Here is a 17,276-nt window from a genome sequence, read left to right on the forward strand (position 1 = left end):
CCCAGACCAACAGCAGAGACAATTTCAGAAGAGCTGAGGTTGGAAAGGACCTCTGGAGATCATCCAGCCCATCCTGTCTGCTAAAGCAGGGTCATGTACAGGAATGCGTCCAGACAGGTTTTGAATATCTCCAGAGAAGGAGATCCCTCAACCTCTCAGGACAGCTAGTTCCAGAGCTACTTGATTTAAGAGTTGCACTTGCTTACACGTGGTCAGAGGCAGGTTTTGAGCCCTAACAGCAGGTCAGCCAAAGTAGTTATAAAAAGGCACTCTCACTGGAATCGGTCTTAGAAGAATATGTAGAGTTTTTAACAGAGGATGGAGAATTCTGCTGGCAGTAAGGGCATTACATCATGTACCGACTGGCCTTCACTGCAGACACAGGGGTAAATGGGGTCAAATGAGCCCGTGTTTTGTGATGGCTCTTGACTGTCTGCTTGGCAGAGGGAGTGCAGCAGCCGCCGTTGTGGCGCAAGCTTTCTCCTTCTCCTCTCCAATTTTAGCATTTTATCTGGTTTCTCCTCTCCATCATGTGGAAAGGGTCATCAGGCACTGGAGCCTGCTGACCAGGGAGGTGGTTGAGTCACCATCCCTAGAGGTATTTAAAATATGGGTAGATGAGGTAATTAATGATATGGTCCTGGGCTGCATCAAAAGAAGCCTGGCCAGCAGGTCGAGGGAGGTGATTCTGCCCCTCTATTCCTCTCTTGTGAGACCTCAGCTGGAATACTGTGTCCAGTTCTGGAATCCTCGATGTAAGAAGGATATGGAGCTGTTGGAATGGGTCCAGAGGGCTACAAAGATGATTAGAGGGCTGGAGCACCTTGCCTATGAGGACGGGCTAAGAAAGTTGGGTTTGTTCAGCCTGGAGAAGAGAAGGCTCCGAGGAGACCTTATAGTGACCTTCCAATACCTGAAGGGGGCCTACAGGAAAGCTGGAGAGGGGCTATTCGTAAAGGCTTGTGATGATAGGACCAGTGGGAATGGGTATAAACTGAAGATGGGCAGATTTAGACTACACTAGATTAGGAAGAATTTCTTCCTAATCTAAAGATGATCTTTAAGGTCCCTTCCAACCCAAGCCATTCTATGAATCTAGGATTCTATGGTTTAGTGGCAGACAGGTATGGTTGGACTCGATGATCTCAGATATCTTTTCCAATCAGGTGATTCTATGACTCCTGACACCAATACAAACCCAACACCCCAGGACCGCCTCCGCCCCGCCCTCCCCTCCCACAGCCCCGCCCTCCCCCCACAGCCCCGCCCTCCCCCTCCCACAGCCCCGCCCTCCCCCTCCCACAGCCCCGCCCGCTGTAAACAACCTCGGGGCGGCTCCGCCCCAGCCCCCCACCGCGCATGCGCAGCCACAGGGGCGCTGCTCTCCTCCTTCCCCCCCTCAGGCGCCACGCCTGGGCGTGCTGGGCGCGTGCGCAGGGAGGGCGGCGAGGGGGCGCGCGCAGGCGCTGTGGCGGGCGTGGTCGGGTCGGGCGCTGTCGCGATGGACGAGGACGTGCTGACTACCCTGAAGATTCTCATCATCGGCGAGAGCGGCGTCGGCAAGTCCAGGTGAGGGGGCGGCCGCCTTCAGCCCGCCGCGGCCTGGGCCCCGCGCTGGGTGGCCCCACCCGCGCCCGGCCCAGGCAGGGGGGGTGCGGTGTCCGCCCGGCCTGACAGGGGAAAGCGGGGTCGCGGTGTCAGACTGGCCCGGGCAGGGGAGGGGAGGGGAGGCGGCGGGTGTCACTGCGGGGTCCGTGCCGCCCCGTGCCCTCCGCGGCCTCGCGTCGTGTGGCCCCGCCGCGCTTCGGGGTCAGCCTGGGCCTCAGGCTGTGTGTGTGCAGTCACGGGGGCGCAGAAGGGGAGCAGTGAAGGAGTTCTCCTGCTTCTGCTTGCTGATGATACGCCTACTCAAGCGTTTTGAGATTGATTCCCCCCCTTCCCTGCCCTTGTTATGGCTTTTCTTTAAGCTACCTTTTATTCTTCTCGTATTGTTTTTCTTTAACCTTTTTTGTTAGCGCCATAGACCCTAATGAATAAAGTTGGGTATAAATGCAGAAGGGCGCCTGGGCATGAATCACACGAGTCATGTTAGAGCTTACATTTTATGGCAGTAGACAGTCTTCTACCCTAAATAAAATACGAGTTGCTAATTAAAACAAACAAACAAGAAACTAATCAAACTTTATTTATTAAAAATCTGTTAGTCACTCCTTTGAGTTAGATGCTGAGTTGATAATCTAGTACAGCAGGCCTCTGGCAGACATGATCTGGGCAAATTTCTTTTAGTTGAGGTCATCTCTTTTATATGTGGCCATATGTAAGAACTTTTCCAGGGACAGATAGTATGCAGAGTGTTCTTGTATACCTACTTAAATACTTACTTCTTCACATCTGAAAAGTTGTTAAAAGAGACTTTACCTGTATGTAGTGGAAATAAAATTGATACAAAATGGTAACGCTGGAGTTGTTTAGGTGTAGGAACTTAATATTGAGCTATTCCCAAATTTGTGTCGCTTAACCATTCTGAAAGATAACATGTTAAACTTCTATTAGTAGTAAGTGGTTGGAGTCTTGACTTCTGAACTAAATGCTGTCTTAAACCTGGTCCTTGAGAGTGTGCTGTACTTTGTAGAAGATGATATCTGCTTATGAAGGAAAAGTCAGGAAAGTAGGAGTTGGCTGGTATCATTGCTCAAGACTTGTAAACTAATGTTTTTATTCTAGTGGCAGTATGAGGTTTACTTATTTTGTCTGTTTTGAGTGAAAGGAGTTTTGGTTGCAACTAAAAATAACTGCTTTTAAATAGCATGCTGATACAGCTGCCTGAAGGTACCAGTAAAAACCTATGTGCTATATATATTTTTTATTTTAGTTATTCTTTGGTAAATAAAGCTGTCATTCGGTTTGAGGTTCTGGAGTAAGGGGAAGAAAGAAGATTGGTCTATGGTTAGCCTTGAATTTGTCACTCAGCATTACTGAAGTAAAGGACTTTTCAGTAGCTGTTTTTCTATCAAAGCAGGACTGTGTCCAGATGCTAAAAAGGTCTTGGCTGCTACATTTACATGCAGAAAAAAAGAGAAGAAAGGAAAAAAAAAAACCTGGGGGGTGGGGCCAAAAGTAAGTAAGGCTTTGTTTTGTTTCTGTAGCTTGGAACTGAATAGAAGCTGTCAGTCGTAGCAAACAGCTGTCTGCCATCTTGTAATATACACTTTCTACAGATACATAAAACCAGCGATTTTAATAACTGTGTGCTGGTAAATTTTAGTTGTAGTTCTTCTTCTGTTGGTAGCAAACATATGCATCAGGATAGGGGGAATGTGTGTGTGGAAGTCCTTATATACAAAATAGTAAAGCAAAGGTGAGCTAGTTCTACTCTTAAACTTCTGTGTCTTTATTTCTGATGGATGTAGTCCTTACTGTACCACTGTGTGCCCAGTTCAAAGAGTAATTTCTGGGGTGAAAAGCTGACTTGGTATTTTCTTCTCAAGTTTGTTGAAATATTGTGTGAGGCAATATGAAGCCACAGAAAATCTTACTGTTGTAATTAATTCCATAAGAACAAAAATAGAAAAAGAAGCAAAACACTCTGAGAAGCAGACCATTTGGATGTTTAGGCAGCTGATTTCACAACTTGTGTGGTACCTTGCTTTTGAAGAGACCTAGTCAGTAATAGATGCCTGTTCTCTTTAGCAGAGCATATATACTGTATTATTTTTGTGTTCCCTTCTTTGTTTTTTTGTAGAAGAGAATTTATGGAAAATGAGATGTGTTTTTATTTAGCTATGTGATCTTGCTTGTAATTTATAGGCTTCCGGCAAGCTATAGATATGCTGCCACAATAGTAACTCTTACTTATTTTTCTTCCCTCCCTATCAGCCTTCTGCTGCGGTTCACGGATGATACGTTTGACCCAGAACTTGCAGCAACAATTGGTACGTATGTGATGATGCTACCTTAGAAAAATTTATTCCAACTTCAGTACAAAATTGTAGTTTGTTCAGACTTGCCTAACCAGTAGTGAAGTTCAGACATGTCTGCTTCTCTGTAAGGAAAGAATGATGTGGACAAAGTTTAGCACACGGTGCTCATTGGTGTAGAGCATTGACTGTTCTGGCCTGTAATTGTCCCCTTTATGCAAAAATAGATCCTTGGCTAGGAAAAGAGATGTAGATATCACCTTTCACCATGAAGGTGGAAGTCATGGGTATAGGCAGTGAAAAGCTCTAGTGGAACAACCTGCAGTTCACTGGTTTTGCCAGTGTTTGAGACTATAATGGAAATGTAAGAGGTATTGTTATGTCTCCTACTGATTTATCTGTGCGATACAGCTGTCAGGCTGTTTGAATAGCAATATTGCTGTCCAGAACTTGTGTGGTATGTAATATGCTACTTAATAGCTATTGTAAGAAGACTTAAGGCCCTCTTCTGTGGGGGGTGTTAGCTCCTGCAACTCCTGACAGTACTAGACTGTGCTGGGCTCTTTGTGGTGTCTGCTTTTCCTCTATAGGTAGGAAATGACAATGTGGCTTTTTGTCTCCTACTTAGTAATCAGTTTCTTGGCAGCCTAGTCTCTTGAGAAAAATGGAAGAGAGCCAAGAATCTAGAGCTGCTGGGAAAAAAGCAGTGATATGTCATTGCTGTGTTGTTACAATACCTACCAACAGCTGGAGTCACTTGTGCTGGACAAGAGTGACCCAGAATGAAGGATATACTGTGTACAGTGGAAGGAAACGGGAATGGAACAGACCAGATGCTGAAGATAGCAGTCTTGTATTCTAATCAAACTAGTTCTGGCACTGTATATGCTTCAAGTCATGTTAGTTTCTTGGTAAGTCAACCATGGGGGTCAGGAAATCAGTCCAGAATACTTACTTTAGCTTTCATGATTTTTTGGATGCTGATAGACTAGTTTGGTCTCTGTGGTCTTCTTTATTGTTTTTTGTTTTGTAATTGTGGGGTTTTTTTTTCATTCTGCTGTTCACACATGTCTGTTACCAGTGTCAAAAACTGACATCAGTACACTCTTTGAGAACTAAGGAGTTATTTTCTGAAGTAATTCTTCCTCTTTGGGATTTGTCAAAATGCACAACAGCATGTGTTGTAGCTAATTGTTGGCTGTTAAACAGCAACAACTAAAGATTTACTACTGGCAGATCCTACTCTGTCAGTAGTAGGATCCACTGGCAGGTACTACCCTGCTCAGTTTCCGAAGTGGAAGAGAAGGTGGAGTCCTCAATGTGACCATTACTTCAAGTAGAGTTTGAGTTCTGAAACAAATCTACTAATCTGGAACAAATATAGTCATTTGGCAGGAAAAGGAAGTTTTTAGAGGCTGAGCAAAAGCTGGTCTAATCACCCTAGCTGTTACGCCCTTCTGTCTGGTGTTTGTAGTAGAATTGCACAGTAGAGCTACTGGGACCTCAGCTGTAAAAGTCCTGTAGCATGGTGTGTGGAGTACTCATGTGGGATAGCAGATTCTTTTCTTTCAATTTTTTCCCACTTAAATGGAAGGGGAACAGAATTAGTGTTGTTAAACTACTAGGCGGTGGCATTGCCATTTTTCTGGTGAACGTATTGCTAATAAGCAATGTATGAGCTTTAAACTCAGGACAGGATTTTTTGTTAAAATAGATAAAGTACTCAGAGTGAGCTCTTGGGGATAACTGTTTCCTGTTGTGTAAAGATAGGTCGTAGTGCCAGATTCAGGTACTCACAAGATGGTGTGATGCCAGAACATTTTGTGAACCTCAACCTTTTTCTTTTTGTGCTGATTGAACACCATTTCATTTTGAGTTTTGGGATGGAAGAGGTTTTTAAGTAATTTTTAGGCTTTGCTATTTAGACTGCAGAGTATGGTGCTTTTCCAAAATGAATGGGTTGACTACAAATTAGGTCATCTTTCAATCTTGTCTACATAATGACTGCTGAACTGGTTTAAGGGACTATATTTTTTATTTGGATTAGAAAGTGAAGACATAACACGCTGTATTTAAAAAAAAAAACCCAAACATGCTAAACAAGCAAGAACTGTATGCAAACGCACAACACTGGGAGAAGCCTTGGTGGCAGCATGGCTGGTCAGTTGAACAAACCTACTGGGTATAATTTAAATGAAACCTGAAACTATTGGTGGTATTCTCAGGATAATATGCCGCTTTGGGCAGATATTTAGACTTTAGTAGCTTCAGTTGAATTAACTATGTTTTAGTCAACATAGCAGATCAGCTGTCTTCCTTGCATTCTCTTGAGGCTAACTTGTTCACCAGGCTTCATCGAACTGTATATATCCCAATAATATGTCTTGTCCTCACTGCTCATTCTTGTCTTTACTTGCTTGCTTTTTGCATGAGACATACTAGAAGAGAGTTCAGTGCAATCCCTGTTTCGTAAGTGAAGCAATGTATTGCTCACATCTGATGTCTTGGTCTGCAACTTTCCAGCGCTCCTTGCACTTGGAGTCTTCCAACTCCAAGCTGTCCGACTTGTCAGTTACCTACAACACAAATAATACACTGTAGCTGGTTTTGCACTTCTTGTAAATACAGCTGTGGCCTACTGGCCCTGATGCACCTTGCAGACTGGAAATCCATCATGGTGTGTTAGTGTGTAGTGCTGAGATGGTGGGTATGGACACATGGGAGTGCAGTCCAGTAGTGCTGTATAGTTTCTGGCTGCCGTTGAAAGAGTATTGGAAAGTGCTGTCGGCTTTCTGTCAGTGGCAGAGACATCAGTCTTGCAAGCTCAGAGCTGATAGCTGTCATATAAACGCATCAGTATTTCACTGAAATAGTCAGGGAACATAAGTACCCTGTTTGTTCAGTTTAACAAGATTTTCTTGAGCCGCGCAATTTTTCCACTTGTCTTCTTTTGTGGCAGATTGATTATCAAAACCCTAATTATTGAAAATATTTCATTAACTGTTTTTCGTATAAGTTGAGCTCCTTGCTTTACTAGAATTACATTTACCATGTCTTGATTGATCCCTTTAAATAATATGTTTTGGTCTGCTGTTAGTTCATTTTCATACCTTTGCTTTTCAATAATCAGTCTATAATAAATGGTGTTTATTTGCTATTTTAGTTTCTTAATTTACTTGTAATGCTCATGCAGAATTAAAAGCAGCATCTTTGAATTTTAAGCCAACAGCAGGGCTAACATAAAGGCGTATATGCACTTTTCATTTACTGAAAACTGCAGACCTGTGCAGGCACAAGATACTGGATCTGTTTTCTGAATGGGATGGGTATACCGTGGCTTCAGAATACATCAAATATATTTTTCCTAAGGAAAAAAAGTTTTCCTTCTTGAAAGTACTGTGACATACTTTTGATTTGATGCTAAATGTCTGATAGACTTGTTATTATCTACAGCTAAAGGTCTTGATGTCACATTAATGAATAAAAGAATACAGTGTGAGCTGTTGGATGTCCTGGCTGATCAATGGTGATTTTTACAATTTAGGGAAGGAAATATGCAATTACAGTGGAAGGTGAGATTCTGTTAGTCTAAAAATTACTGCTGAGTGATGAAAAATTGTCAGGACAGGACATTCTTCAGGATCAGTTTTAGTCAACTTGCTAGCATAACAGTCTTCTGTGAACTAGGTAAAGTTGTAAGAACTGGTGTTTTAAAAAATGTTAATAGCGACTGTTCTTTTCTCTGAACATAACTGGAATAGTGTACCATCTTTGTGCATGGCATGAAACATTCTATTTATTACTGAATTGGGGATTAAGATTCTTAGTCCCTGAAAATAAAATGGAGTTCTGTTAGTTACTGCAAAACTTAGTGTCGTTTGGCAAACTTTAGCTTGAAATAAAGAGTATGGACTTCTTCCAGACCAGAATTGAGTCTGACATTTGCTTGACACTTCAGGGAGCACTGATGAGCTGAAGCTATGAAATGGTAGAATAAAAATTTTGTGTTTTTTAAAAAGTAAAGCTCTTAAACCTCAGTTGCAGTGAAGTTGTAAATGTGCTTGCAATGTGCAGTTTCTGAAGCATCCTCTCTACCCTCTGTGACTTTCTAAGTATTTTGGTGGCTGTTTGCACTTGTTTATAATATGCATGGCCTTGGAAATATAACTGCAGCACACGTATCCTGGGGCCCTACTTAAACATTTTATGTTAGAATAGTTAAAGCAGAAATTCTTTTAGCAAGTACAATGACTACCCTTTTAAGTCAGTGCTAAAAGTTTGCCATGTCACTTGAAAGTTATTGGTATAAAGATATCAACTTTCCACAGTGCTACTTAATTTCAGGGCTGCTGCCTGCTGGGGGGTGAAAGTCACTCCAAAATAATTTTAAATGTACTTCCAGTTACTTGCTATTGGTAACCTAAGGATTAAATTGCAGTAAAATGATCATAACTGTACTCATTCTCTTAAACTGATGTGTGTTACTATATTCTTTACATTTGCATAGCCACTAACGTCTTGTCCTCCTTAGCCTGAGTTTTGTGCAGCTTGTCCTTGGGCAAGTGATAGGCTACAAGTTCGTGTGTATTAAAAAAAAAATAAAAACGAAAACAAGATGGGGGAGGGCTTTGTTAGGTGTTGAGATAGATGACTGTTTTCAGTGGCTGGACTGTTAACTGTGGTGCCTGGTTAGTTTCTCAGTCACTGAGCGTGCTGTTGATGAGTTCTTGATGTTTCTGGAATTCCTCCAAGAGAGATAGCATGTGTTCAAATAATCCAAAGCTTATTTGATGTGTTTGTTAGATGAATTGCTGTCATCTAACGTTATTTCTTGTGGGACGGTGATCATGTGGTAGATGAGTCTCTGTATTGGTTTACCTCAGCATTGGTCAGCTTGTTTGAGATAGGGAAGCAGAGCAAATGGCTACCTGAATGTAACTTCCTTCTTTATTTTGAAAATATGTTGTTCCTCGAGATCACAGATGTACTCAAGGTGAATACATATATAAGTACTGAGTATTTGTCCTGAAATATGTGCTTTAAAACAGCAAATGTAGTATTTGCCTTACTTCCACAAAGTGTTTTTAATCTATAGCTTAAAAGGCCCTTAGGCTTTTGCAAAAGCCTGTCAGCAGCAAAACCTTGAGTTTTGAGCAAGGTTCATAAATAGCTAATGGTACTCCTGCTCCTGTCAAAACACAACTTATTTTGAGTTTGATTTATTCCTTTTCTTTTTACTTTCTCTTCCAAAAATAGCTGTAGTATGTTTGAAGAACTAAAATATTTTTCCTGCTGTAGGTGTGGACTTCAAGGTGAAAACTATTTCAGTTGATGGAAACAAAGCTAAACTGGCAATATGGGTAAGTTTTCCTATGTTCTTAATGTATTGCTTTGCTCTAGGAATAGTGATGGCATGTATAACGTACAGTTCATATAAAATGCTTTTCTATTTACTATGAAAGTGATTTGGTGGAGTGGGAGGTTAACACTGAAGCATTCAGAACATGGAATGAACTGTGAGACAGCTGGCTAATGAGGCAGTTCTGTTGCTGATGACCGGCTTGGGCTCCATTGATTCAAGGTCTAGCTGGGAGTAGAAAAAAGGAAGAATAAAATGGTGCTGTATCAGTCTGTCTTCAAAACTGTGAATCTGACCATTCCTAGATATTTTTTTAATGAGTAATTAGTTGTTTCTAAAGAGTTAGCCCTTGCTAATCTGAAACTCCATTGTATATATCTTCTTGTCTGTACTTGACAGCTTTTAAAAGGGTACATTTCTTAACCTAGATATTTTAGGCAAAATTTAGTATTCTATTAATAGGTTAAGATTATTGTTGCATGCTCAATTTATGCTCAAATGTTGCCTCTCAAAACATTTTTTAGCCTAAAGACTTCTTAGTCTTCATATAAATACTTTTATAGGCTAAAGGTTAGTGTTATTTGTAGCAGGTGCAGCTGAAAGAGGGAGAGGCAGTGTTTGTAATCTTAGCCTTAGTGTTTAACATCTACTGAAGTTAAAGGTAGAACTTCCAAATTCATGGGAAGTGAAGAAAGAAAAAGTACTTCCAAGTTGGTTTTTTGTGTTTTTTTTTTTTTTTAAACATTCTCTGTTCTGCCAATCAGCTTCTGCACCTTGTGACTTGAAGCATCTTTTGAATATTCAGATGGAGTTGTGACTTCTTGTAGGAAGCGAGAATAAGTCAACTTGACAGACAAATAGACAGGAGAAAGACCAGACTGATAGTAGAACGATGTGTTCATGGTATGGAATGTATTGCATAGGACTATCTTGGGGTTTATCTTCTTTCATATTGGTGAATATGAAGAAATATTTGAGGTAAACTGTAAAAGAAAATTTTGTGAAGATATATCATGGCACAAAACCAGTTTGAGATGAGTGGGATTGACTGAGAGACTTCTAGAATGTTGAAAGTCCAGTTCAGTTATTCAGGTTCTTTGACACGAAATTGTTCTGAATCCAGTGTTTCATGCGTCGCTTCCAATCTCGGGTAACTTGAAGTTGTTTAAATCATCTATGCATAAAGTCTACAATAAGTGTGCACCGTAGCTTAACCTCTGATAAGAAAGCAACATTATGATACTTGTTTTTTTTTTTACGGACCTGTTGACACTTTAAATTTTAAGATGTAAATTCAACTTCGCATTAAACTAGAAAAACGTCTTATTTCTGCTTCTGCTTTGTCATAGCATATTAAATGCATTTACCCAGGCACTGATCAAATTTAATTGGACCAAGGTGGTTAAAGTGAGGGAACTAGTTTTGTTGCCATGATTTTTGATGCTTGTTGCAAAACCTTAGTACTACAACTGTTCCTTGTTGCTGGTTGCTGCTGTACTAGCTGCAGAACAAATGCTTCTGCAGAAATGGCTATCTTATTGCTGTAGTCTGTTTACCTAACAGATTAAAGGTGTTTCCCAGGATGAGCTTTATAAAGTCACAAAGTTAATGTGCAGTAAAACAGAAAGGGAGGGTATGAACTGAGTTAATCTGATAGCTGAATATAGTTTGAATCTTATTTTCTGTGTTCACTAGAAGCAGAATACCTGAGAGCTAAAATAGGTTCTGCTCAATCAAATTCTGTGTAATAGAACTTTCTGAATGGCTTTTTAGGATACTGCAGGTCAGGAGCGGTTCAGAACATTAACACCCAGTTACTATAGAGGTGCACAAGGTGTTATCCTAGGTAAGTATGACTTTGCATGCTATATTGGATGAATTTCTGCTTTTTTCATGCATTGCAATTAAACACATATAACCTTTCTGTAATATCTGATATTAAAAATTGTTCTATCTATGTTGAACAACTTGTACATTGAAGGGTCTTGAATTTGATGTCTGACTTCTTTCTCACGTAGTCAGTCTCGCTGACCTGAGAATCACTGTTGTTTGCATGGGATTAAAAGCTCCTGTTGTTTGAGGGGATAGCTTGCAGGTGTCCTTGTGCTGCTAGTAATTTGCCTTTTATTTATTACTTTTGGGTTTTGCCTGTGCTCACTAAGCTCAGAGTCAAAAAAAGATTTTTCTCTTCTCCTCAGTGTATTCTTTCTGTATCAGTTTGTATACAGCTTTCTGTTTTGCTTCTCCCTATTCCTTTTTCCTACTGAAATTAACTTAAACACTGTGGACTCAGGCTAGGGTCTTTTTGCTGTTTGCATCCCCATATGGATGGGATGTTACACAGTCAGAGTGACTTAGAAAATACTAGCTGGGAGCTAAAAAAGCGTCAGGCTTTATGAGAGATACCCAGGCCAAAATCCATAATCTCAACTTCAGAGCGAAGTCTCTTTTGCTATTTTTTCACATATGGATATCTGTTAACTAGACACTGAGCTCTGAAGTTCTGCTTCTCCACTACTAGAAGTGAGGAACTAACCAAAGTAAGGGGAGGGAAGTAGGTTTAATTTTTTTTAAGTTTCTGACTTGAGACGTTCTTGATAAGTTAGTTTGCCCAGTTAAATAGTTTGACTTGGAATAATCTCTGTCATGAGACTTCCTGGTGGGTCTTGTTTTTGTACGTACTGTTTCACAAGTCTGCATTGCATTATCTTCCTGGTATAGGAAGATGCTGTCAAGGCATGCCTTGTCAAGTCATTTAGTTGCTGGCACTGAATGTGCCACTTACTGTTGAAAGCTTTAAAAGTAAGCAAGCAGGAGCAAAAAAGTTCCGCAGTTGCGATTTGCTCTCTAATTTTTTTAATAATTATCTTTTGACTGTTTGCTAAATAACTTCCTAAAAATAAGATTGCTTATGCAAGCCAGGCTATAGGTTTGATTGAAACCAACTGTTTATGCATGTCTACACATGGGATGTGAGAATGAAGGAAAAAATTCTTCCATAGCTTGAAATGGTAGCTGTTAAGATCGTCACTGGGTAGTGGATTTGAGGTTTAACAAGGTCTGCTTTTTGTCTACCCTTTCTGCTTCTAGCATGACCTACTATTTGTATCCCACATAAATGCTAGTTTTAAACACTAAAATGCTAAAAATACAGTAGTTTGGTATTTGTGAAGATTTGGTGATTTTTTTTTTTAATCAGTAGCATAACAGTGGTGTTAAGTCAATTAAAACTAACTAACTCGGTGCACAAGATAATGCCATTCTCTGCTTGCTTTGTGTGTAGTGATGTTAATAAGTATCCTACATCAGGGGTCTATGAGTGTAGAACTCTTTGGAGGACTGATAGTCTCTAGCCTGTAAGATAGGATGTCTTAAGATAAATTAGTTTTAGAACAGTAGGTGAATGAATCTTGTTATTGCTCTACATTAGCATCATCATAGAATCATTTGAGACCTTTGAGACTTGAGTCCAATGGTACCTGCCCACTATTAAACCATATCCCTGAGCACCTGAGCTGGTGGATATTCAACTCTCTTTCCAGTTACTGCCTTGCTGTAGTTAGTAAATTGAAATCCTTGGGACTCCTTTAATTTTCTACTTAAAAAAGCTGCTTTTGTAACATAAGCTGCATTTCTTGGAAAAATGTTGTGGAAATAATGTTGCTAATATCTTTCAGTTTATGATGTCACAAGAAGAGATACTTTTATCAAGCTGGATAACTGGTTAAATGAACTGGAAACATATTGCACGAGGAATGACATAGTGAAAATGCTTGTTGGAAACAAGATTGATAAGGTAAACTGAATTCAGCTGCAGTAAGTAGTCTGGTGTATTTTGTTATTATTATGTATTAATACTGTGTCTTATTACAGGAAAACCGTGAGGTTGACAGAAATGAAGGTCTCAAATTTGCAAGAAAACATTCCATGTTGTTCATAGGTATGTTATAGGTTTTTGCAGGAATCTTTATTTTTGTTACATAGTGCAAAGTAACACTTCTATAGGACCGATAGCGTTTATATGTGCAGTCCAATTAATAATATTTCTCTGCTGCAGTAGGTACAAAGATAGTAGGTGCTCTCATTTTTTTTAAATTGCCCCTAAATATGTCCAGATATCTACTTGAGCTGTGAATGAGTATACTGGAATTCGTAGCTATTAAGGGCGGAATATAGGCTTTACTGTAGTTTGACAAAACCTGTTTTATGTTTGGGGTTTTGTTTGATCTCTTGTCCCAGTCGACTTGCTAAATTAATAACAAGAGCACAGTGAAAGAGGGAAAACTGGGAAGAGCTGGCACTTGACAGAAATCTGTATTAAAACTGGGATGTTAAAATAGGTAGGAATGTAATTAACTTATGAGGGGTGGGATTGAAGACTGACATAATCATGACTGAGGCAAACATGTTGGACTCATCTTGCTGCAAAATGCGATGGGTCTTGTTGACAAAGCCTTATAATGATAAATTAAAGTGGGTGGTGAAGCGATTCTTTATTCAGCAGGGGTTACATTATAGGATGTCTGCAGTAGCAAGGCAGTTCATTGACATGTCCTGTACTTAGGCAAGCCCAAGGGACTGAACAGTTTCAGATGGTATCTGTTGCTCTCATAATATCCCCGTGAGGAAATTTCTTGGACCTAGCTGAAGCAGGGTTCCTGCAAGAAATTACCTAGAATTCTGCTAACTACAGAAGAAATAAGATCTCTTACTGCTTTTTATCAGATAAGTTGTATCATGGAAACTGACTCAGGATCCTACAGAATCCTTGCTTCTTATGGTATGGTCATACTGCAGTTCTGACCAATGTACAGCACTGAAATACAGAACAGCAGCCAGGCTTATCAGACATCTTAAGTTAGTACAGCCCTCCTTTCTTCTCGCTGAAGTGTTTTCCAGAAAAAATAAAGCTAGACTTTAGCTGTCTCCATATAGTCTAGTCACATTCAACTTGGAAGCTCTTCTGTGAAGAGTCTTTTGAGGTGCTGCCTTTACAACAGAAATTTGTGTTACCTGCTACATTATTATGGAGTATAGTATATAGGAAGGGAAATACTAAATAAATTACTGGAAGCTGTGCTAACACTTGACTTCTTGCATCCCTTCTCCAGAGGCAAGTGCAAAAACATGTGATGGTGTACAGTGTGCCTTTGAAGAACTTGTTGAGAAAATCATTCAGACTCCTGGACTGTGGGAGAGTGAGAGCCAAAACAGAGGTGTAAAGTTATCAAACAAGGACGAAGGATATGGAGGAGGAGGAGCATGTGGTGGATATTGTTCTATGTTATAAACTTTGGGAAGCTTATTCTTTGCATATTTAAACAGATAGTGACATCTTTCTGTACATAAATTAATTAAATGCTATTTTTAGGGACCTTGCAGTTTGCACATACTTGTTTTGTATCATGGCAGTGAACACTTGTAGGAAAAATGTTTTGCAGCTTTCCCAGTATGAAAATGTTATGGCACGCATGCCCAATTTGCAGTCTTCAGGTTTTTATAAGTAGCATAAATAATGTGCAAGAACAAATGCACTACAAATTTTATGACTGCATACCTTCATTATGTAACTATCCTAAACCGATCCATCGAACAGAAATGTGTCACTGCAGTGTCTGCTCTCTGTCTTATTTTAAATACACTTGAAATTATAGAACTATATAGTGTGCACAGATCTTGAAAACAATGTGAGCTATAGATGTTCTGTTTCATCTCTTCTAGTAAATGCTTTTTATGGTATTAAAACCAGCAAGATTATACAGTTCTTAGACAAATCTGCTAAACTTCTGTCTTTCAGCAGAGCTGTCTAAAATACAAATTGGTACAGGCCATAGTTGGTATCAGCACTCTGAAAGCTTCCTTTGCAAAGCGGGGGGATGCCCTTTTTTCTTTTTAATCATCACTTCAGTTGATGGCTTAACTGGAGTTTTAATCCTGTGATATTTATATGCTGAATTTGTGGTATTCTTGCACTCTTTTAAGTTTTTAAGATTAGGTCTACTCTAGACTTGCTGTAGGAAGTCTTCATTTTTGGCAAGGATCTGAATGACATCTTTGTTCTTTCGTTGTGAATCAATTTGCCACACTTCAGTACAAACGCCTAATTTTCCGAAATGTTTGTAATATAACTTTATCTCAAACTGTAGCTGTGAAGACCTTTAATGTCTGCTTTATGCGGCTATTTGTTCAGAAATAAAACTTCCTGTCACAGACACTAAATGGGAACCTAGAAGGCTTCTTGATATCTGTATGGAAAAATACTATTGCAATGAGTATTCACTTGAATTTACTGTATCAAAGCCAATGGTTTGTTTCAGAAGACTTGTATAGACTAATAAATTTTTTTTTCCACAGTATTCAACTTTTCTAACCGCTTCCTACTGTAGAGTTGTATATTTTCTAGCACATACGATTTAAACAAGGTCACTTCTTACAGACATATTATATCTGGTTTCTGAAGGACAAGACAAGGATGCTGTGTTGTAGTTTGGGTTATTTTTTAAATCACTGTAGTGCAATCGGTAACTAAACTATTGGGCAGTTTCTTGTAAATATAGTGATTGACAATACTTTTTATTACTGCAAGGTTTTGTGAAAATGTCAGCATTCATGATCTGTATTTTGTGGCAGGTCTTGGCTGCTTCTGTTAAAATACACTTTACTCTTCACAAGGAAACTTTGTTTTCTATTCTGTTTTAAACTTGCTAGAAAACAATATCAAAATTGGAAGACTTAACCATGCTAGTTGTTTTTACCAAATATTGTATCTATAGTATTGTTAATGTAGTAGGATAATTTAAATATGTAAATGTAATTAAATATACATACATATTGTATTAAAATGTTAGATTTGTATTATTATTTCATGCAGAATGTGGACTGACAAAATTTTGTTTCTTAGGGTTGAGGTCAAAGGATTTCTGGGTTTTATATGCTAGCAGTAGAAGAAACTTGTAGGAACGTTAATATTCTGAATAACTTAATTATTGTAGTACTATTTCAGTAATATCGGGCAAGTATCATAATGCTGGCAGATGTCTGTAATTTATTTCCATACCTGTTTCCCCCTAGTCTGGCTGTGTCCCTTTGTTGAGAAGAGGCTCAATTTTCAGTTTCTCACAAGATCCTTTTATCACAGGACCTGGATTCATCTTTCTTTCTGCCTTTGCCAGGTCTGGCAGCTCTTGTCAAAGGAAGGAACTGCAGGGTACTCTGAATAGTGGGTATTGTTCTGCAAAATAATTAAGTCATATGATCTGTCTTCCCCTGCAAAATTTTTGTGGGGACAGAGGATTATTCTGAAACAGCACATTTAGTGAGACTGAGAGAAGTTAGCTTTTTTTTTTTTCTTTTAAGTACGTGTTTTCTAATTGACTTGCAACCAGCTTTGCTGTCATCTTCACATTCCAAGCATGTTTGATTATGTCCCTGAGGAATGGCTTTTACTAGATTCTCATCTTCTTTTATCATTGCTCTGTCCACGAAGCTGTGTATTGAAGGGGTATTGTGCATCCAGTATTTGTTGGAGCAAATTTAGCATCAATTACTCTTACTCAGCTACAATATTTTTTTAATCCTTCCTCTTCTCATACTTACTCTTTGCAGGCTGCAGCTGCTGATGTGCCGGGTATTTTTCCCTTCCCAGCTGTGTTATCCCAGAATTGCTACCACCCTCATGGTGAGCTCAGCCTTGGCAGGTCTGTCTTTCTTGGAGCTGGCTGGCACTGGCTCTGTCAGGCATAGAGGAAGCTTCTAATAGGTTCTCAAGGAAGCCACCACTGTAGCCCCTACACTACCAATACACAGTTAAGTACTTGTGGCTGGCAGAGGTTTTCTGTTAGGCTTTACACCAGCCTGGCAGAATATGGCACAGCAGTGATGTTTTCTTGAACTTACACTTGAGAATGCTGCTAAGTGTTATGGTTTTGTCTTCAGCTTCTTCCACTGTTCTAAAATGGGAGATGGGACAGGCTTCTGGTGGAGATTTCAAGGTGCTTTTT

The 17,276-nt window shown here is 39.7% G+C and overlaps 1 protein-coding gene across 1 annotated transcript; it reads left to right on the forward strand.

Moving 5' to 3' along the window:
• The first annotated feature begins 1,478 nt into the window (after positions 1 to 1,478).
• RAB18 (RAB18, member RAS oncogene family) lies at positions 1,479 to 16,575 on the forward strand. The gene is made up of 7 exons (XM_054058525.1): positions 1,479 to 1,569; positions 3,877 to 3,932; positions 9,216 to 9,277; positions 11,050 to 11,122; positions 12,954 to 13,072; positions 13,150 to 13,216; positions 14,388 to 16,575. Exons 1-7 carry the CDS (start codon positions 1,502 to 1,504, stop codon positions 14,564 to 14,566), a joined length of 624 nt encoding a protein of 207 aa, XP_053914500.1. The 5' UTR covers positions 1,479 to 1,501; the 3' UTR covers positions 14,567 to 16,575.
• Positions 16,576 to 17,276: the final 701 nt, after the last annotated feature.

The sequence above is a fragment of the Cuculus canorus genome, chromosome 2, assembly GCF_017976375.1.
Source record: "Cuculus canorus isolate bCucCan1 chromosome 2, bCucCan1.pri, whole genome shotgun sequence".
Lineage (NCBI taxonomy): Eukaryota > Metazoa > Chordata > Aves > Cuculiformes > Cuculidae > Cuculus > Cuculus canorus.

Bases quoted from the DNA above. Each gene is read 5' to 3' on its own strand.
- RAB18 (XM_054058525.1), top strand. From the start codon at position 1,502: ATGGACGAGGACGTGCTGACTACCCTGAAGATTCTCATCATCGGCGAG. The intron at 9,278-11,049 runs GTAAGTTTTCCT...ATGGCTTTTTAG, and splicing joins AAGCTAAACTGGCAATATGG to GATACTGCAGGTCAGGAGCG. The intron at 13,217-14,387 runs GTATGTTATAGG...TCCCTTCTCCAG, and splicing joins ACATTCCATGTTGTTCATAG to AGGCAAGTGCAAAAACATGT.